Source organism: Pseudopipra pipra, chromosome 13 (assembly GCF_036250125.1).
Source record: "Pseudopipra pipra isolate bDixPip1 chromosome 13, bDixPip1.hap1, whole genome shotgun sequence".
Taxonomy (NCBI): Eukaryota; Metazoa; Chordata; class Aves; order Passeriformes; family Pipridae; genus Pseudopipra; species Pseudopipra pipra.
Window position 1 is genome coordinate 443,700 of NC_087561.1, and position 21,979 is coordinate 465,678.

Here is a 21,979-nt window from a genome sequence, read left to right on the forward strand (position 1 = left end):
ACGGACTTTTTGTGTTTCCACTGTTCTGCTGCTTGTGACCAAAGCCTTTTTGCTGCCCAAACTGGAGGCAGTGACAACATGGGGGCTGCTCCAACTGGAGCATCTGCTCCCCCTTTCTTAACTCCTGTTGCCTTCTTTCTCTGCAGCTTCTCTCAGGTTTTGGGTCTTCTGAGGAAGGTGTCCAGACCTCCTCAGGGCAGATCAGTGCTGGGAGGAATGACAAGTGGGAAAAACCATGGTGTTACATAGTCAATGAGTGAACCTGGAGCTCAGAGTTTATAACAGCAAGAAAATTTGCACAAAACACTAGGCTAATTGAAAATTAATGAGGATGGCACTTGTTGGGGGGAAAGAGAGCGCCATATCGTGTTTTGGGCCTGGATATGCTGAGGAGAGGATGGGGAAGCTGGGAAGTTTTCAGTTCCCTTTCCACACAGTGTTGACTTTGCACCACATGCTTCTGCCCTGCATGAGTGTGGCTGCAGCTTCCCATCCCCCTCGTTCCTCTGTTCCACACCAGCCCTGAATGCTGATGCCAGCAGCTTCTCCAGCGCGGGGTCTCCAGGGCCTGCTTGTGGGGGTGTACACGAGGCTACAGCAAACACACCCTGCGAGGGGTGACTTCCCTCAGCCCAGGAGCAAAGCATCAGAGACCCACACGCATTCCAAACAGTCCCCACACTGCTTACCCTCGCTCAGGGCTCCAGCTCTCCTCTCCAGCTGGGGCAGGGGAGCTGGTGGGTCTGAGAGAGCAGCACCCACATGTGAGCTAAGGCACCAGTGCATGGAGGGGGGCTGGCACTGCTGTGGCCCCACAGGGACAGGCTGGATCCTGCCTGCCTCATGGGAGTGCAGCAGCCTCACGCAAACAAGCAGGAGGGTGTGCATGACCTGAGCTCAGCTGCTTCCCCATGCTCCCCCTGCTGCACCCACTGGTTTAATAAAAGCCAGTAACTCTTCTTACACATTTACTTTGTTAAGGACAGGTGGCATCCCCCCTCCCTGACAAGCCTGGAGAACAGAAGGACGCTGGCTGGAGGGACAGATAGGGAGGACAGACCTCTGCCAGCAGCATCTCAGCACAGGCAAGGTACAAACGATTAACAATGAAGAGGCAAACCAGGCTGCCAAGTGACAGTGTATTGTAGGGAACGTGCTGCAGTTGAAGGCAGGAGCAGCATTTTACAATCATGAGCACTCACAGCATCCCTGTAACATAGGTCAGCATTAATAATCACACAGATTGACTTGTGTCCCACAGAGTAAATCAGTGTCAGTCTGTTAAATCCAGAGAGGTCCCTTAATCATTATTCAAATGCTTCAAATTTCTCTCTATTTTGTTATGCCTCTGACCCCCACACTGTAAAAACTAAATGCCACCATTTCCTTCAACATCAGTTCTGGTTTTCCAGGACAAAACCAGTGGTGGCAGTTTGGAGACTCATTCCCTCTCCCTCTGTGCACTGAGCTTCAGTCTGGTAGCAAAACTGACAGTCCTGGGACATCAACCTCCCATCTGTGGTCCCTTTATTATGCTCTAACAAAAAAAGACTCAGGGGCAAGCAGGATGTACAAACCAGTATTTGCTGTACTGCAAAAGCCAGAGGACATCCATTTCCAGCACAATCCCTGGTTCTTTGCAGCCTGGGATGTCCTAACAGGAACATGCACTGAAAAGTACCCCTTGCTGCTGTTACTGGCTGGCAGCATTGCAGCCAGCTACTCCTGGATTTGCAGGCTAAAGACGTTCACGTTCCAAGTCCCTCAGATCCTCTCTTCCTGACCTTAGTCATTCAGGCTGCTCAGAAATTACTCACTCTGTAGAAGTGGATAGACAAATGCTCAGCTGAGGGTTTTTGCTCCAGCGGGCAAGGCCTTGTTTGCCAAAGCCCAAGAAGATTATGCAGCTCCTCTGGGTTTAAGCAAGCAGTGAAACATTTATCAGAGCAGAAGACCAACAGGAGGAAGGGTTTGCTCCTGTTAAGTTCACCATTTGGTATGTGCAGTCCTGCATGGCTGCTCATGCGGAAGAGCTGGTACTCTGCTAAATTCCCTCTGTTTCATATTCTGATTCCATTGCAACCACAAGGTTCTCATACTCAGGACTCTTCCTGTCTTTCACGGTGAAAGTGTCATTGGATGTTTCAGCATTAGAACATGTCTCCTTGTGAAGACATTTAATAGGGACTTTCACCTCAGCCTCCAGCGCCGTGACACCTGCAGTGCTGTGGTTGGGACAGGACAGACACGAGTGAGTGGGACGACTAAAGCAGACGGCACTTAATTTACATGTTAGTCAGAGACAAGATCTACCACACAATATGTGGAATAGCAAAATTCATATTACTCTAGAGAGGCCCTGTGAGGCTCTGAAAGACACTAGAAAATGACGTTAAAAGAATTACACAAAAAGAAGCACTGAACAGTTAACCCTGGTACCATAAGTTCTCATGGCATTATCATGTTATATTCTAAACTTACCAGCAGACACTCTAGCCTTTGGAAAGTAATTACCAGGAGCAACTGGGAAAAATGGCTACAGATGGCTAGGGTGTGCCTCTGACTAGGAAAGCAGTAAGAAGGTTGAGATGAGGACCAGGCAGAAGATGTGTTCATATAATCATAAGCAAATAGGAACTGCACAAAGTAATACCTGGGCAAGCACTGAGACATGTTTCTTATGGCTATCATCTCCTATGCTCAAGTATTAATGTCCTCGTGCTGCTAACTAAACTGCCAAATGTTCAGATCCTCCCCCGCAAGGCAAAGAAATCTTTGTGTTTTCACTGAGCCAAGAGGCTTTGCAGGAGCAGACACCAGTACAACGTGCTTAATGTGCCAGGTAGGAAATTACACTCACAAAGCAACTTCATAGAGAGGATCTGAAAAAAAAAAAAAAAATCCAAGACGTGCATCGACTTGTTTTATGTGTCACAAAAAAAAAACTTGGCTTCCAGGTGTTCCCACATTCGGGAATAACTCTCCCACAGGCCTCTCCCTGGAGGGGACCAGCTGGGGACGGAGGGAATGGGGCCGTCCTGCCTGCCCGTCCGTCCCCTCGGGCCGGAGCTGTCCCCCCCGCCATCCCCTCCGGCCGTGCCCGGCCGGTCCCGCCGCTCACCCTCCTTCCTGCGCCGCCGCCTCCAGCGCAGCGCCGCCACCACCCCGAGCGCTCCCAGCGCGGCTCCGGCCAGCGCGGCCACGGTCCCGTAGAGCAGCGGGTCCGGGGGGGCACCTGCGGGGGGAGAACGCTGTGACCCCGGCCGGGGGGACACGGGCCGAGCCCCCGCCGCAGCGCCGGGAGCGGGCAGTGCCCGGGCCTGCTTCGGATGGGCTTTAAACCCGACAGAAATCTGCGGCGGTGCCGAAGGTGGGGCCCAGGGCACTTTGAGGTTCAGTCACTTCCCAGTGGTGTCACAGAATCCCAGGGTGGTTTGGGTTAGAAGGAATCTTAAAGCCCACCTGCGTCCACCAGTAACCGTGGGCAGGAACACCTTCCACTAGACCAGGTTGCTTCAAGCCCCGTCCAACCTGTCTTTGAATACTTCCAGGGATGGGGTGTCCCTGGATGGTAACACAAGCAAACTCCAGGCAGCAAAAGCCCCTCAACAGGCCTGTGGGTGGGAGCCAGAAGGGCATCTTCTGCCTGGATGGTGCCCGGGGTTTGGCATGGCAGGGGTTTGTTCCCTTCAGCTGGATCTGCCATAAGCACAGCAGCCAGATTTGGAGCTGGTCTGAGATGGTGTTTGTCAGCCCACTCTTGTCTGTGCAAATCTGGTGTTTTCCAGCACAAGACTCCACTCACCTGTGTCCGTGACAGGCCCTTCTGGAGCAGTATCCATCCTGGAGACCAGCATTGTTGGGAGCAGATCTGCTAATGGAGAATGGTGGATGCATCACAACCCCGTCGGGAGCTGCCCTTGACATTGGGAGAGCAGGGTCTGCTCTGCCAGCACTGGACTCATCTGTCATCCTGCGTGTGTCCTGCCAACCACCCTGGAGCAGCCTGTGGCACTTGCATCCCTGCTCCCTGACCCTTGCTCCAGGGGTTCCTGGCAGACCTAGCTGACATGGTGCATCATGCCTGACTACAGCACACTCTGGGAACCCTTTGGCTTTATCCTGCTGGCACTCATTCAGATTTTCACAGAACTCTTTTGCTCCCTCTCTCCTGTGGTGATTTCCTGGCTTTGCCATCGACAGCTAAGCTGTAAGCTCCCTGAGGTGTGAGGCCCCATGCCAGGTCTCTTGCCTTAGGTGACCTCCCCTGAAGCTCTGCAACCCCAAGAGTTCTGGTCCCAGAGGGACACAGAGGACATTTTCTTGCCCCCTGCCATCCTCAGGAACACTCTGAAGCAGGGAGGGACAGGAGCAGGAGGAACCAGCCCCATGCAGTGGACAGGAGGGGGATGCCATGGCAGCAGTGTCAGCCGGCATGGCCAGCATTCATCCCGGTTCCCGTGCTGTTTGCTCCAAGGTGCGACTGCTGTGAAAACCACCACGGTGTTTCAGGCAGAGCTTCGTCACCTGGGAGCTCAGCAAGCTTTGCCTCTTTCACAGGCCAGTGTGTGGTACTTGTGCTTGGCTGTGCCATCGTGGGCTTCACAGCTCTGCTGGTCGACTTACCAGCCAAGGAGAGCTGTAAGTTTTCCACCACGCATCCATCATGGAATTGTTTAGGTTGAAAAAGACCCCTGAGGCCATCGAGTCCACCCTATCATGCACCGTTGTGTGGAGCCTGGACGAGTCAGATCATGGCGTGTGTGAAGTGCGGCACGTCTGCCTGTCCGGCAAAGGCCAGTTTAGTTTGTTCCCCCACTGAATTCCCACTCACTTGTTCCTCCTGACTCCTTGTCTAAATTTGCTGAACTGCAGTGGGCAGCATTACAGAGGCAGTGAGAACTTCAAAAAACCCACAGAGGAATCAGTAAGTGCTTGAAATACAAACCCTCTTTTGCATCAGGAAAGAGCAGTTCCTCAAAGAGGAGGAGGAAATCGAATACAGGAAATAAAGAAGGACACAAGCTGGAGCCAGCGACAAGGAGTACTAAAGGTGTTTGGTGCTTCCTTCTTTCAGGGCAGGGAAATAGGGCTGTTCCTCTGCCCTGCTGAAGGGCCCCAGATGTTCTGTGCTGTGGCTCTGGGCACTCACCTGTCACTGTCAGCTGCACGGTGTCGCTCTGCTGGGCCGCTCCGCCGCCAGCCCTGTTTGCTGCCTCGCAGAAATACATCCCGCTGTCGGAGGGCCGCAGACTGTCCCACGCCAGCTCGGCCCCGCTGCTCCGGAGCAGGACTTTCCCCCCCGGGGTGCTCCGGAACCAGCGGTAGCTGATGGGGGGGGACCCGCTGGCCTCGCACGTCAGGCTGGTGCTGGCTCCGGCCGGGACCGTCAGCCCCAGCTCGCCGGCCCTGATGATGGGCTTGGTGGTTGCCACTGGAAGACAAAGCAGAGAGGCCCAGGTCACGCTGCCCTGGCTGTGTTGGGGAAGGTCTCTCCACCACGGCAGTTCTCGCTCTGGCCGTCAGTGCCTTCTCAGGATGAAGTGGTTCTCGCATCACCTCCCTGCATAGGCTGAGCTCAGGTCACCCGTACCTTAAACCAGGTTACACCAGCTGTGCCACTGTTCCTGCAGCCCTGTCACAAAGTCCTGCTCTGTTGGGGGGTAACCCCCTTGCAGAAAGACAGTTATTTCTAGCACACACCAAGGATGCTTGGGAAGGGGAGAAGGCAAACTTGGCTCACACATCACCCACTTGCTACAAGAACCACAAAGACAGTGGCTGGCTACCTGCAGAGAACCCAGATCAGATTTGGATGTTATTTCAAGCACCGCTGGTTCAAGTGGCTTATCAGTAGATCCAGATTGGGCTGTACACTAACTGATCCCCTTCCCCAGTCCATCCCTACACTTCCATGAGTGGAGAAGTGATAACTAACACATCAAGGGAGGCAGATGCCTCAGCCCCTAGCCTGGATGAGGTAGACAGTGTCCTGTGAAAGACTATTCCCACCAGCACTGCTTCTCCTACCTGCTCTCGGATTAACTGACTCCACAAGAGCAGGGGTTTGTCGTGGGATTTACCTTTGACAATTTTAACTATAGTGGTCACCTCCCTTGTTATCAAGCTGTTATTTGTAGACCTCCAGATGACTTGACAGGTGTAGTGTCCGCTGTCGGGCATTTCAAGGTTCTCAATTAGGAGTGAGACATTCCCTGGGCTGTGTTTTGGGACGCTGACTCGATCTCGGAAGTTAGACAGCAAGATGTGGTCACCAGAATCATCCCTCCGAAAGATGGTAGAGGTGCTAGAGTCCCGCTCCACACTCCAACTGAGTGCTTGCTCTGTGAAACCTTCTGAAGGCACGTAGGTACATGGTAAAGTGGTGGATCCCATCCATGTGCCCTTGACCTGGTGGACACCAGACAGATCCAGGAGGGCTGAAGGGAAAAACAGTGGAAGGGAAGAAATCAGAATGCAGCAGAAGAGGGGAACATCCTCAGGACGGATGGGACTCACCGGCGGTGCAAGCCAGCCTTTGGCTGTGTCTCAGATGTGCTGGACACAACAGCCACTAAGCCAGCCCACAGAGTCAAGCACAGGGAACTGAACAGCTGCCTTGACCTCATGGCTGTTTTTATTGCGTCTCTCTCTGGACACTTAGCAGTTCTCAGTTCCTTCTCGGTACAGAGGGGCTCCTTGCAGGCAGGAGCATTTAGGGATATTCCCTGCAGTACTGGGCCTGGAATGGGAATGGTGGACTGAAGCCAATCCTTTTGCTTTAGCCTTGGAAAACTTCCTGACAGGATCAGCACCCTGCCAAGCACTCAGGTAAGTACAGAAGAAGAGGGGGCAGATTTTCTCTGCTCATTCTTGCAATCTTTCCAGCTGTCTGGCCATGGATCCCACAGCTCCTCTGGGAAGTGCCTCTTATAAGTAGCAAATCAACTGAATTTCATTGGACTTGGCTCACCTCTCCCCATGCCCCTCATCCCTCTCACCTTTCACCTCCCCAAAAAGGCACTGGTTATGTTCACACAAGAAGTCACTCATGAGGCAGATCCCAGAAATCTGCAAAGCTATTTTTTTATGCTGAAATGAGGAATGTACTTCAACCCATTTTTCTAAACGTCAGGAGCAATCCTGTGCTTCTGTATACAACTTGTTAAAGCACCTTTCTCCTGTTTCCCAGAGCCTTCCTCTGTTGCTGCCAGTGTCATACGTGCCCTGAGAGAGGGTATATACAGTAATAAGCTTAGGAACTGAAGCCAAGGCTGCTATCTAAGCTCTCCTGATGCAACCAGGGAGTCAGCAGATAGGAGAGACCAAGGGGAATCTCCTGTGCCTGCACCTGGTCTCACAATTACGGCTCCTCTTCTTCCTGGGGCCATGCAAGCATAATGATGGGGATGCATTATTAAATTCTAGTAGAATGCATACTCCAGCTTCACCAGGACTGTTTTGAAAGCTGGCACACCAGACAGGGTCCTCTCCAAGAGTCCCAAACAATTGTGTTCTGTTCTTGCCTTGGGGCAGGGGAGCTGACTTGCCCAATACTGTCCCATTTGCTCCACTTTTAAAAGCATCTCGTTGTATCCAATACCAAAGGAGAACCTTGTGAATTCTCAGACTCTGTTGGTAATACAATAAACTAAAGACTTTCCACACTTGTCAGTTTAAAAAAATTAAGACAATATAATTCAAAAGACTTTCCCTACCCTCTTAGTACTCTGATTTTTGTTCTTATCCACAGAAATATTTACTCACCATTGCAGCTGATGAAAATCATCACAAACACCACTATCCACCCAACTTCTCTCATTCTCTCAGAACTGCAGGTCTGTCTTCCTTTCTGTGAGAGACCCCCACCCTCCTGGGACCAGACTGCAAGTGAAGAACACTTCCCTTTCTTCTGTCCTTTGTCATCTAGGATCCTCTTTCTGAAACATCACGAGTCCATTTCATTGCTGGGTTAGGTGAAGGGTAATGGAAGGAGAAAGGCTGTATGGATCTCTCCAGTCCCATTCCTTGTCCCCGTCCACTTCTCTTGATGCAGCCCAGGTCGCAGTTGGCTTTCTGGGCTGCAAGTGCCCATTGCTGGGTCGTGTTGAATATCACAGACTACCTAAGCACACATTTCTACTACAATAGTCCAGTTTGTGGGCAAAAGTCATCATGTTTCATGCTCTGCGGGCTCACATCATGTTTGCCAAGGGGGTGACTTATGACTGGTGGCCAAGGGACTTTAATCCAGGGGCCATTCTGAATGTGCTCTGTAGGGTACCTTTAAAAGTACTTCCAAGATTTGCCAATAGGTGTGATGCACAGGATTAATATTGGCTTGCTAATTACTACCAAAAGAAGGATTTACAGTTGATGAGAATCATGTATAAAAGCAGATCTACTGACCTAGTGAATTCTGTTGTAGGTGTTTAACCAGTCATTAGAGCAACTTTTGGAATTTTATTCAATAGCCATGATTTTGCATAAGGTTGTGACAACTGCACCAGGAGAACAGTATCTTTGAGCAGGAGGCAAATGTGTCTGAAGGACAAAGAGCCATTTTCTGCTGGAGCTGAGAGGGAAAGGTAAATGGGGTGGTTTTGCCACAGCCTTGTCCCGTCACAACAGATACCTGTTTGCTTGGGCTGAAGTGTTTACCTTGCATCTGAGCTCGGACCCATCTCTGGAAGTGCTGCTGTCTGTCAGTGATGGCTTGTTCCCTCTATGTTAGGGCAATGAGAGCTGGAGTTTATCTTCATTTCGCCAAAGTCAGTAAGCTGATGAGAACTGTAGGGATCTCATTTCAGTCCCAGGTGGAGGCATGCCCACCCAGGGGGCACTTGCCCGGTGACTGGGGCTGAGCCCTGCTGATTGCTACAGTGGAACTTGCCTGGGGCGAGCAGAGGCCACCTGGAGCAAAAAGCTGAATGTGGTGTGGCAAGACCTGGTGCAACAGATTCGTCCAAAGCTCCAGGCTGAGAGTCACCACCTGCTGCCATCCAGCCAAGGAAGAGGACAGAGGCAGTAGCACCTGTTCTTGCAGAACAAGTCTATGTAAGACATGGAAACTGGATTTTTGCTGACTTTTCTTGACATCTCTGCTGCAACTACCAGTGTGGTACCAGCACACATAGCTTCTATCTGTCTACCCATGCTGCCTCTGAGGAGCCTTTAGTGACGTTTGAGTCCTGCCTAAAAGCAAACAAGCAGACAAAAAAGCACTTGTTAAAATTCAAGCTATGTCAGTCAAAGAGGGAATATGAATCCATTTTCATAGAGATGATTTAAAACAAACCTTTTCCACACCCTGGCTATGACAGAGAAACAGTCTGCTACACAAAAGACTTTAAAAGAAGCTAGATTTTGGGGAACATGCCCTGGAACAAGCTGAAAACCCAAGCTAAAACTGCTGATAGGACTACTTTCTGAACTGGACATGCAAGACTTCCTGAGGCTATAATTATACAGGATAAAAAAAAAAGAAGACTATTTAACTAAAATAGACATGAAGTACTGCAGTTCCTCAAATATGATGTACATGACGTCTTTCTCTCTCTGGACAGAGACACAGCTGCTAGTCTTCCCCCTGAGTCACACAGTCAGCCCATTTCTTCTTTACTGGAGGGACTCCTTATAGTTTTGAATCTGAACATATGAAGAAAAAGCCTTCAATGTCTCAGACATTATGGCCAGCTACCCAGTTTATTAAAATGCAGTATTTTCCTCCAGTGTCTCTTCTGTGGGTTGAACATGCTGCTCTCTCCCACGCAGCACCACGGGTAAGGCACCCTGTCCCCCAGGCATCCACCTTATTCCCAACACACAGGAGTTCAGGACACTCTTCCAGGCATCATTTCTTCAAGTATCACAGTTCAGGCACTCTTTATTCTGTAATTTTTGCTACTCCATCTCAGGCTAATTAGAGGTGACACAGTAAAGTCCTTGTGTCCCCAAACTTGAGCACAGATGGGCCCTCAGACCCTGCTCATAGGGACCAGCTCTGCTGAGCCTGCATTTTACTCTCAAGTTCTGACAAAGTCTGCCAGAAGCTAGAGAAGTTTGCTACCATTTTTCCAGTGATGAAATAAGATTCTTAGCATCCAAGGGGGTGAAATTCAGTACATGGCTTTGAGCAAATCACCAAAAGTAGGTAACTAAAAAAGAAAGATCTGAAAGTGCTCTTTTTGAACCATATGCACTCAAAAAAAGAAGAAATTTTTACGTGAGACATTCTTGTTTGGTCCAGCCATAGCCAACTCACAGATCTGACTGTGATTTACTAAGTACTTTCTGGATGTCCTACAGAGGCTGATTGTGTGAGCACCCCCAGCCATTCACCCCACAGCTCTCACACACACCAGGCAGTTGGGCAGTCAGTCATGAAAACATAACCTTGTTCTACCTAAAGGAACAGAATTTAGTGTAAATGAGCATTTCCCCTCAAGGCCTGAGTGACAGAAACATGATGTACAAGTACTCAGTCTGAAAAAATTCCCTTCCCTTCCTAGGAATTCCAAGGTCAATGACATCAGTTCTGGGTTACCCATTAGCTTGGCCAAATCCTTGTAAACACCTCCTGACACCAGAAAGGGACCCATATATATGATGTCCTTTGAGTACTCATTTCCTACTGGTGCCACAGGTGGGTTGCACACACACAGCTGTCAGAGCAATTCAGATGTGCCTTTACCTGCAGTTGCCACATGTACCAGCTGCTGGTTCTCTCGACAGTCGCATCACTATAGTGATGCTGGCTCCTTGCAGGCTGTCCAGCTCCTCCTCCTGGGGCGCCATGGCTGAGCTCTAGGTTTGGTAAACACAAGTGCTGGTCTGGGATGATCTGCTGTGACCTCAGCTCATCCTCTGGCTGTTGAAGTGCTGCCCAGGGACACCCCAGGCCAAATCAGGATCAGGACCTTGTCCAGCTGTCCCACAGTGCATGCAGACACAAAACACATGGAGACCATATTTCATGGATTTCTTTCCAGTTTCATGAGCTTGCCCTACAACAGCTGTATTTAACATCACCAGCTCCTGGTGCTGGCTCTCCAGCCAGGATAACACTGCTGTTTATCCACGTTGGTGGGGCTGCACTGTCCATGGCTTTGCAGCACAGCTGGAATGGAGTGATTTTGTGGCAAGCTGTGGGACTCCTGACACCCATCACCTGTGGAGTGTCAGTGGTGAGAGTGCCCTGTGTGTGCAGACCACAGTGTGACCACTCTGTCCCTCAGGGGAAAGCCCTTTGTCTCCACACCTTTACCTTACCTCAGTGCTCCCTTCTCCTCAGGTTGGAGCTCTGGCCACGTCATGACACCTCAAAGAACACTGCAGGTCATTTCAGGTGCCCACAGCCATGTCCCTGCTTGGGGGACTGTCCCTGCAGTCAGGTTGAGCTCAGACGGGCGTGCTGTGCTCTAGCACCAGCTACATATCCTTCCCACCTCCTCTGACCTAACACATGCCCAAACACACAGTCACACCTATTTTAAAAACCTTTTTTAAAAGAAAGAGAACATTACTGCAGGGCTCCAAAGCCTACAGCCTCATCTCCAGTTAAAGAAAAAACAGACAATTTATCAGAGACTTTCAACACTGTTGATTTACCATCACATTAATGCTGAGCCAGGTGTGAGTTTTTTGCTGTTTTCTGGAAAACCCTTTCACTGAAAATTCTGTACCTTGCAATACTATTGCAACAGTTTTCTTCTCGTACTCACCTAACTGCTGAGAAAGAGACTGCCAGTCTCCTCAGGCTTTTTACACTCTCCATGACAGAACTCATTTGCTTTCACACCTCAAACATTCCATTTCATTAGCTCAGAACCTTACATTGGACTTATCAGCAACTCTCCCATTCCTTGAACTGTGGCTGACTGCAGGCTACAAACCTCACATGACACAACATGGAGAACATAGCCCAAACTCCAGCAGATTCTCTGGAATTCCTCTGCAGAGAGACCTCCACACTCCTGGGAGCATCATTCCTGGACACATACAGGTGCTCACACACACACCAACCCCTCTCCCACCACCTTTATAGGCAAAACAAAGATAAGTTTAACAAAATCTGCAAACTTTGCAGTCCTGAAGTTTAATGATTTGCATTTGCTTCTCCACACCTGCAGTAAGCTGCAGATACATGCTGGCAGTTTTCTCCATGACACCAGTGGCTGTGTGTTCCTCTTTTTCTGTTTGGAAATCAAGGTTTCCCAGCACTTGATTTTTAAGTACATTCTGAACAAAGAGAAATAAAACTTGTGGTGCAAGAAATGCAGGGAGAAAGTATAAGGTCACTGATAAGTGCCTGGAAAGTGTTTGTGGCAGTGAGTGCATTTTGATGAATTTTTATATCATTCCTTCCTCTAATTTTCCATTGGACCTCTGGGTCTCTCAGCCCAGAGTGAGCAGCACTGTGTTCCACACTTACTTCTGTGTTGCATACAAGAAGTACTTTTCCTTGCCTTTTAAAAGTGCTACCAGACAATTTGCACTAATTTCTGCATCCTTTTCAGAGAAGTTGTAGCCAAACATTCCCTTCACCTTCTTGGCACTGGTCACCATGAGCACGCTTTGCTCATTTGTTCCTTTTTCTCTTTTTTCCAAGCTGACCAAAAGACTGCATTTGCACAGCTGTGGTTTTGTGCTAATAATTACCCTTTATAATATTTTTCAGTAACTTTTCTTGCTCTGCTAAGCTGCTCCAAGATGAAACCAATATGCATACATAAGGTGGCAGCATTCCATGGTGGGTTTTACAGTATTGCAATGCTGGTTTTTGGCTGGAATGCCTTTCCATTAGCACCTCACACTCTCTTGGAATGCTGGTGAGTTTTCAACCTATGTTCACAGAGACCTGCAGGTGCAGGTCCAAGTGTGAGCAGCACATCTGGGGCCCCACTCATCCTGTGCCTCTGTCACCAGTGTTCCCCTCACATTACGCCTTCTGTTTTACACATGTCCACATGACTTTTAATAGGACACAAGATTGCTCTGTTCATTATAAAAAGGTTCTTCCAGAACTGCAGCACCCACATTATAGATTTACTCAGGGCAGTAGAAATTATTCATAACTTACCCTTCAGGCCCTTTAAGGTGGGGGAAAAGTGCTTCCTGAGTATCTACGGAGGAGCTGTGAGTGCTTGCTGGCATTTAAAGATGAGCTGGTTGTGCAGAATTATGCACATCAAAGTATGTGAGGCATGTGTAAACAATCTGATCCCAAACTTACAGAAAAGTATCTAATTTCTTTCAAATATAAAACATGCATTTAAAGAGAGACCAGAGAAGGTGAGCTCAGAAAGAATGTGCTTGGTTGCAGTATCAGAACTGTCCAGAGCTATGGCCAGTGTCTGTACTTCCGTGCTGTGGAGGGAGATCGAGGGCAGCTCAGAGGCTGAGCAGGAATGTTCCAACTTCTTGCACTGCTGCTCCTGGTGTGGCAGGTTCCTGGTTTTCTCCTAGCTTTAATCTGCCTTTCAGTGTTTCTCTAAGGGCTCTCTTGCATGAAAGGACATTCTTCCATCTGTGCAGCATCGTGTGGGCAGGAGGAGAACCATCAATTCCCAGGCCAGCTGCATCCTGCCCTGCTCACCCCCAGGGATGGGGATGATGAGCAGCCCTTGGTGCTGGCTCTGCTCCCACCACATGAAGACTGGGAATGCTGGTCCTTTTGGCCATATAAAGCAGTAAGTTTAGCACAGTGCTCCCAGCCTGGGACCTGAATTCCCCAGCTTTCAAAGGGTTTCTTGGGCAGATCTGATGAAAGGGAACCAAGGAAAGCAAAATCAGAAGTTCTATACAGCAGTCTGTAACTGAAGTTCCTGAAGAGGTGTGCATTTTCACTGCAGGGATTGTGAAGGAAGAGCAACCACTGCTTGTCCAACCTATATTTCAGAGGCAAAGGTAAAAGAAAGATAAATTTTGCCTGGGTAAAGGTGCTCTTCAGGACTGGTACCTACAGAGCACTGTTGGCTCTTAGGAAGAGTCCCCTACTTCATACTCATGTTCCTGGGAGTTTCCAGCACAGTCAGACGTGTTCTTATTTCCTTCAGCACTTTTGTTTCCCATGGGCTCCGTCACGTAGTTGTTTTCAGTGAAGGAGATGGGTTCCTCATAGTGCCCTGTGCTTTCATGCCTTGAAGAGGCTGCTGCTCTCGAGTTATGGCTGAAATCAAAATGCAATACGAAAGAAGAATAGCAGCCAGAGTAGACAAAGCATCTCCCAAGCCATCAGGATTTTGAGCAATAATGTGGTCTGACTCAAACCCATGTAAACCTGAGCCATTGGATTATGGCAGTATTCTGAAGGAGAGAATTTTGTCCTTTGCTTTCAGGTGGCAGGAGAACCTTGGGCATTGTAGCAGCATTGCTTCCAACCCAGAGAGAGTTTCCAGAGAGAGGCAGCAAAAGGTGTGTAAGCAATGCAAGGGTTACCACTATTTCTTGGAATGCCGTAACCAGACAGCTGCTCTTTGCAAGAAAAATATACATATATCTATATAATTATAAAAAGTGTTGGAGGAATAGTAAAATGAGAACTGAAAGCAGCCCACATCCACCTGGTGGCTTATGATATCTAATATTTTTAAAATGAAGATAAGTCCTCTGAGGAGAAATACCATCACAGCATTTGTTCAGTTGCTCAGGGTTCAGCTGTTACTTAAACTGCTGTCTTACACACTGCTGGGGAAGCCCAGCACCGGGGCAGACGCTGCTGGCACATCCCGCTGTGGCACTCAAGTTAGAGCACTTTAATTTATACCTAGGGAAGTGGTTCTCCTTGTGTGTTTTGACTGGATTATCAGGCTTTTCAGTATAACTCCCACAGGTTACAAGTAGATCAGGATGTGAACCCCAAATTTAGAAATAGCCATAACTTCCTGCCACAGATAAGGTTAAGAAGAAGCAAGTTCAGCCAAGGATACTTTGGGGATAAATCGGGGTATAAGTAGAGCATCAGGAGCCTCTGCTCTCTTGTTCCTGTTCTTTGCTTTTGAAAAAGCACTGGGAATTTATCCTTGACAATCATCTTCAGTAGCCCTCATTGGGCTGAGGAGTTAATAAAGAGCTCTTGCTCACTTTTACAATTCTGATATTGCTAACAAAAAGATCTTTCTTCCCACATTCTATGTTGCTGTGGAAAGCCTGTGGGCCATCCTATGTGACTGGAACCTCTTCACCCTGGTTGCTTAAGGGGCTTTTCATTCTGTCAGCTAATAGCAGTGCTTTTTATTTCTGCTCTGATACAGCCCCCCCGGGATTCATCAGTGTGTCAGATAAAGAGTTATACTCACAATTTTACGTCATAGACTTGAGCTGGAAAAGAATAATCAAATTTGTGTCAATAATTTGCATTCACATTCTTAAAAAAAATTTCTACATTTATCTTCTTGATATAAGAAAATTACCTCCTAAGACAGAATAAAAATAACAACTTTGGAGGTCATGTCAGGTGGGTGATGACTCTAATTCTCAGGAATCAGTCCAAGAAAATGAAAACAACCCATATCCCAGCTGTTGCACAACTGGATTAAAATAACTAGCCCAAGGTCAAAGGTAAAGCTGAGTTTAGAAACTAAAAGTTCCCGGTTCCCCCCAGTTTCCCTGTTCATTAGAAGTTCAATAAAGGACAGTTTTGAAAGAGGTTATTCTGATTCCTTAAAAAAAAAAAAAAAAGGTAAAAATAAGAAAAAAAAGCAAAGACTTTAAAGGTTTGGAATGATGAGCTTGGCTGAGTAGGCAAGTCTGAGCTGTGGGATGTCTGTGAGGAACAGCGAGAAACAGCCACCCCCAGTCACTGTGGCAGAGCAGCCGTGCACTGCGGGGGGGGCCTGGGGCAGGGACTGAGCTGCCCCAGAGCCAGGCTGGGATGGGGGAAACCACTCGGGAGCACCAGGGCAACTGCTGCCCTGAGCCCTGCAGCCAGTGCCTGGCAAACCCTTCTGAATGTGGGGACTTCTCTGCCTCTTTGGATCTTCCACCACCTATGTCAACCCGCTCATGTTGTCACCCACTGTGTGTACGATGCAGATGCCAGAGCTGCAGCTGGTGGCTGTGAGCACAGCCCTAGCCCCCCAAGACCCCTCAAAGGTAAAACCATGCTGGACATGCACAAAACATTTGGGTTTTCCAGAACATTCTACTCACCATCTTTGGGCTTTCTAATGCAAATGATAAAAGAGATGACGAGGAAAACCACAGCACCGCACACCACAGCAATCAGGATGACCAGATACAGGGACAGGCCAGTCCTCTGGAAATCTAAAGCAACACAGCAGAGGACTTTCAGGCAGAGGAGCCCTCCTGAGTGACAGCAGCAGCAGTTAGGTGACACTGACCCTGTCCCTGAGGACGGCAGCAGCCAGACTGCCTGGCACACAGGGCTGTGTCCCTGCACGGCCCCGTCCCCACAGCCCCTGCCTCCCGTGGCTCTGGGCTGTGCTGTGTGACCCAGCACTGTGTGTACCCTCGCCAAGGGACCATGGCCAGACACACAGCACCCATCTCCTAATGCTGAGGCACCAGGGGTGCGAGCAGGGCAGAATTATTGCACTGCACATCGTGAAACAAAGGGTCTCAGCTTTCCTTTCAAGGGTGCTGCTCAGTTGTATCTGGAAAGTGTTTAAACCTGTCACAACGCTGCAAAGCTGGTGAACGTGCAGGAGATCTGCTTGAGGTGCACACTGAGGCTTTTCTGCTATTCCAGCTTGGACACTCAAAGATAAAAACAGACCAGCTGCTCAGGAACACAGGAACAACTCTGTGTGCCCCACCTATGAGCGTTTTTTTCTTTCATTCCCCCCTAAAAACATTCAGAGTCTTTCGAAGAGTCAACATGAATCATCTAGGTTCCTTGAGAACAGCTGTTAATTCAATTTGCAGCCAGCTGAAAGGCAGAACACAAATTTTGATGCTGAAGTTGCTGACTACAGAGCATCTGTTTTGGGTCCCTAATCTTCTTTGCAGCTTGGTTTTGCTCTCGCTTACCCTGAGTTGTATAATTCCTCTCTGGATATCCCACACCACTCTCGGAAGTCACTGCAGTCACTGTTATGGGCAGATCTGCAAAACAAACAGGAGTGAAAGGCTAACGCTGCATTTCCAACCCTCATTTTAGCACCAGGAGACCTGGGATTAGAGCTGTGGAATCAGAAGAGGATGCCTCCATCCCCTTTACAAGGCAGTGAAAATAGGCAAACTACAGAAATGAGTACTGTGGATACACTATATTATAGAGAGAGTATATGCAGTATACACTGAAGAGATACTATATGAAGTGTATATATACTATATATACTATGTATACACAAACTACATACATACACACACTAGGTGTGGATATATATTTGTATTTCTGTACACACACACCTGTAGTAGTGATGGAGCCCCATGGAGTCCAGGAGATTCCTGAGGTACCTCTGAACAACAGCTCTGTTTGGTTTTTTTCTGCAAGAACAGTCAACACCTGTCAGCATCTTCCCTGAGTCACCAATGCCAGTTTCCACAGCCCCCATGTGATTGCTTGGGCATAAGTCCAAATGAAACATAACCCAAGCACAGAAAGAGTCCACAAGCAGACCTACTCTAGCCCAGGCTTGAATTCCCACATCCCACAAAACTAAACTGGAAATCACCAGCCCTCCTTCAGAACTGCTGTGCTTGGTTAGGTACATGTTATCAATCAGGTCTGAAGCAGCTTTTGCATCCCTTGTATCTGCCACTGGAAACACCAGCTCTGCCTACCCTCAGTGCTTCCATTCAAAGAACAAGCAAAAAAAGCCCTTTAGAAAAGAACTGAACCCAGAATATCCCATACACTCTTCAAGTTAGGAAATGGCATTTCCAGCAGCACTAAGACAGGTAGTCTCTCCTACAGAGACCCAACCTCCCTACAAGCAAGCAAACAGCCCTCTGCAGGCTGAAGACTGAAGGAAGGAGGATGTTCCACCTTCAGAAACATCAGGATTAAAAACTGAGGCATATGGACTAAAGTTCAATACTCTCAAGAGTCCGTTTGCCAGCAGTAAAACCCACTGCCAACTGTTGGTGCCACACCCTGCCCCAACACCCATTCCTTGCCATCAGCTGTCACCGCTCTCACCCTGACCTGTGGTTAGGTGGTGTCTCCCTGGGGTTCCCACATCCCTCCACGAGGCTGCTGTTGTTGTGGGCAGATCTGCAAGGTGAAGGGGAGGGAGAGGCTTACACAGGGGTTTGACCATGATGGTGATGCTGGTGTGATACAGATCTCTCCACAGGCGGGACAGGAGCAGGAGGAACCAGCCCCATGCAGTGGACAGGAGGGGGATGCCATGGCAGCAGTGTCAGCCGGCATGGCCAGCATTCATCCCGGTTCCCGTGCTCTTTGCTCCAAGGTGCGACTGCTGTGAAAACCACCACGGTGTTTCAGGCAGAGCTTCGTCACCTGGGAGCTCAGCAAGCTTTGCCTCTTTCACAGGCCAGTGTGTGGTACTTGTGCTTGGCTGTGCCATCGTGGGCTTCACAGCTCTGCTGGTCGACTTACCAGCCAAAGAGAGCTGTAAGTTTTCCACCACGCATCCATCATGGAATTGTTTAGGTTGAAAAAGACCCCTGAGGCCATCGAGTCCACCCTATCATGCAGCGTTGTGTGGAGCCTGGACGAGTCAGATCATGGCGTGTGTGAAGTGCGGCACGTCTGCCTGTCCGGCAAAGGCCAGTTTAGTTTGTTCCCCCACTGAATTCCCACTCACTTGTTCCTCCTGACTCCTTGTCTAAATTTGCTGAACTGCAGTGGGCAGCGTTACAGAGGCAGTGAGAACTTCAAAAAACCCACAGAGGAATCAGTAAGTGCTTGAAATACAAACCCTCTTTTGCATCAGGAAAGAGCAGTTCCTCAAAGAGGAGGAGGAAATCGAATACAGGAAATAAAGAAGGACACAAGCTGGAGCCAGCGACAAGGAGTACTAAAGGTGTTTGGTGCTTCCTTCTTTCAGGGCAGGGAAATAGGGCTGTTCCTCTGCCCTGCTGAAGGGCCCCAGATGTTCTGTGCTGTGGCTCTGGGCACTCACCTGTCACTGTCAGCTGCACGGTGTCGCTCTGCTGGGCCGCTCCGCCGCCAGCCCTGTTTGCTGCCTCGCAGAAATACATCCCGCTGTCGGAGGGCCGCAGACTGTCCCACGCCAGCTCGGCCCCGCTGCTCCGGAGCAGGACTTTCCCCCCTGGGGTGCTCCGGAACCAGCGGTAGCTGATGGGGGGGGACCCGCTGGCCTCGCACGTCAGGCTGGTGCTGGCTCCGGCCGGGACCGTCAGCCCCAGCTCGCCGGCCCTGATGATGGGCTTGGTGGTTGCCACTGGAAGACAAAGCAGAGAGGCCCAGGTCACGCTGCCCTGGCTGTGTTGGGGAAGGTCTCTCCACCACGGCAGTTCTCGCTCTGGCCGTCAGTGCCTTCTCAGGATGAAGTGGTTCTCGCATCACCTCCCTGCATAGGCTGAGCTCAGCTGTGCCTACATCAGCTGTGCCACCCATGGCACTACACACGGGGTCCTGTTCTGTTGGACTGATGCTGTCTTTGTGCCTCTATAAACCACCTCTGCCTGGACAGAGGGAGGTCAGGCATGTGCTGGTGAAATTTAGCCAAAGAACAGCCATACTGTATCCCAGGGACTTCCCTGCCAGTGCATGCTCCTGGAAAAGACTGAACCATTGGATACAGCCAGACCCAGGGACAAACTGATAAGTGAGGAACCACAGATCCTCCCCAGATTACAGGCTGCTTTGTCTTGGGCAGAATTTCACTCCCTGACCTATTTGCTGCTTCTTGCTGGAGCCTGACACTCCCCAGCAAAAAGGTTTTGCATGGAAGCATGTGGTCACTCCACCTGCCTGCTCTACCCAATTCCCAAAAGCCTTCCCAAGCCAAGCCTTCCCCTCCCACACAGCCTCCTTCTTGGGTTTACCTTTAACAACCTCCATTTTTGTCACGATCTCCTTTGCTATCAGGCTGTTGTTGCTGGCTCTCCAGGTGACCTGGCAAGTGTAGGTTCCCCTATCAGAGACCTCCAGGTTCAGGATGACAAGAGACACATTCCCTGGGGTGTCCTTCGGGACACTGACCCTGTCCCTGTACTCAGACAGGAGCACATGGTCCCCAGAGCCATCTCTCCGAAAGATGGTGCCTGAGCTCTGGTCATGTACCACAGACCAGGTGAGGGTTTGCTGCACAAGGTCCTCCACAGGGACATAGGCACATGGCAGAGTGATAGATCCCTTCCATACAGCTTTAATCTCACTGGGGCCACTCAGATCCAAAAATGCTGCAAAAAGAAAGTAGGAAGAAAAATAAGCCACAAAACAGCCAGGGTGAAACAGCTGCTAAGTGGTGAAGCCGTGGCTGGTGAGAGCATTGGCAAGGAGAATCCACTCGATGAGAAGCACAAGCGGTCAGTGTGTATGATGAGGCATGGTCTGCTCAGGGGTGGGTTAACCAAAAGCATGATATGAGGCAGAGGGACAGGAGGCAGCTGATGGCCAGGGGCACTGACTCCTGCCACATGTGCAGCTTGGCTCTCTTGCTCTGTCTGGTGCTTACCTGCCACCACTGCCCCTGGGCAGAGCACAGCACCAGAGGACCAGGCTTGAGGGAAGGAGTCTGTCTTAAGCCCAAGTTGCAGCTCCCTGGTCTCAGCCAATGTCTGCTCCAGATGTCACCCTTTGGGCTTCCAAGGAATAGCAAAGCCCTGTTTTTGTGAACTCTCCTCTACTACTCATTTGTTTTTCTGGAAGACAGTGCTCTCTCAGCCTAAACCAAACATGAGCAACTTAAACCATGGGGCAAAGAAGTTTAAAACTCTTTAAATTTTCCTGTAAATATGAGGACCACTGCCTTTGTTCCAATACGTTTCTGTCACTCTAAGGGCTGAATCTAAGCTTCCATAGACAGTTCTTTACCCTTTTCTGCTGGTTTCCAAACCTCCCCTTTCCTGAGAACACAAGTGCTGATCAGACCCTTCGCGTTGCATAAAATAACCACCACAACACGTGTGGGATCTCTGTGCTCTCAGTCCATTGGCAGGGTTTCCATGGCATCATGCACTGCTGCATTTCGCTGCCACTGGATCTGAAACACCTGAACCTTGAGCCAGCAGCATGCAGACTTGGCCTTTTTACCATATTTCTCTTCCCAAAACAGAGCCATCCCCGCCAAGCACAAGCGGACACCCCAGCGTAGGGCAGAGGCTGCCCTGGGCAGGGGACCTGTGCCCAGACTCACCACTGCAGAGGAGAAGGGAACTCAGGAGCACGGCTGCTCGTAGCAGCATTCCCATCCTTTCCAGGCTGCGGCCACTCCCTTCTCCAGCTGGACTGACCTGCACTCCCCAAGCTGGAGTAAATCAGGAGCACTTCCCTGCCCTTGCTCACTCTGTCACAAACGTCCAGGACAACGGCTGGTGTTTTTTCCTTCCTCTTTTTCAGAAAACAAGTGTCATCTCAGTGCCCACTGTCAGAGGTGTGGGCAGACAACGGAAGCTCTAAGGGAGGGTCAGAAGAGGAAAGTTCAAAAATTACTTCTCCTCTATTTCATATTTCCTGCTGAGTATGCTTTACCCCCCCTTCTGTTTTTTAAGTTATTTTTTAAAATGTTTTCCTTTGTTTCTTTTTATTCCTAAGCAACTATTTCTTTCTCTTTTCCTCCTTGCATTGCTTTCTGGCGAATAAGCTTTAGCAGGCACGTTACACACACTCAGGTCTGAGAGAGAGCTCATAAGGAGCTGAACCACCAAGGTCCTCACAATTCACTTTCTCACCAGCTTCTCTGGGACACCCACCACTGTGTTTTAAGTTAAAATTCATGAAGCAGCCTAAATGCACAGGGTGCCACATCTGTCTGACACTGCAGCTGATCTAGGCTGTTCCTTGTTTCCATCTGGTATCTCCAGTAAATGTTTTAATCCATACCTTATGGAGCTGAGGGCCTTTCCTAGTGGAGTCTGT

The 21,979-nt window shown here is 49.5% G+C and overlaps 1 protein-coding gene across 1 annotated transcript; it reads right to left on the minus strand.

The window, feature by feature from the left end:
• Positions 1-1,570: 1,570 nt before the first annotated feature.
• On the minus strand, positions 1,571-21,403 carry VSIG4 (V-set and immunoglobulin domain containing 4). Its single transcript, XM_064669498.1, has 13 exons — positions 21,258-21,403; positions 19,945-20,301; positions 19,056-19,337; positions 18,113-18,181; positions 17,374-17,451; positions 16,993-17,067; positions 16,153-16,266; positions 6,084-6,440; positions 5,153-5,434; positions 3,806-3,874; positions 3,122-3,235; positions 2,861-2,882; positions 1,571-2,225 (listed from the first exon to the last, which is right to left on the minus strand). The coding sequence occupies exons 1-13, from the start codon at positions 21,310-21,312 to the stop codon at positions 2,045-2,047; spliced, it is 2,055 nt and encodes a 684-aa protein (XP_064525568.1). The 5' UTR covers positions 21,313-21,403; the 3' UTR covers positions 1,571-2,044.
• Positions 21,404-21,979: the final 576 nt, after the last annotated feature.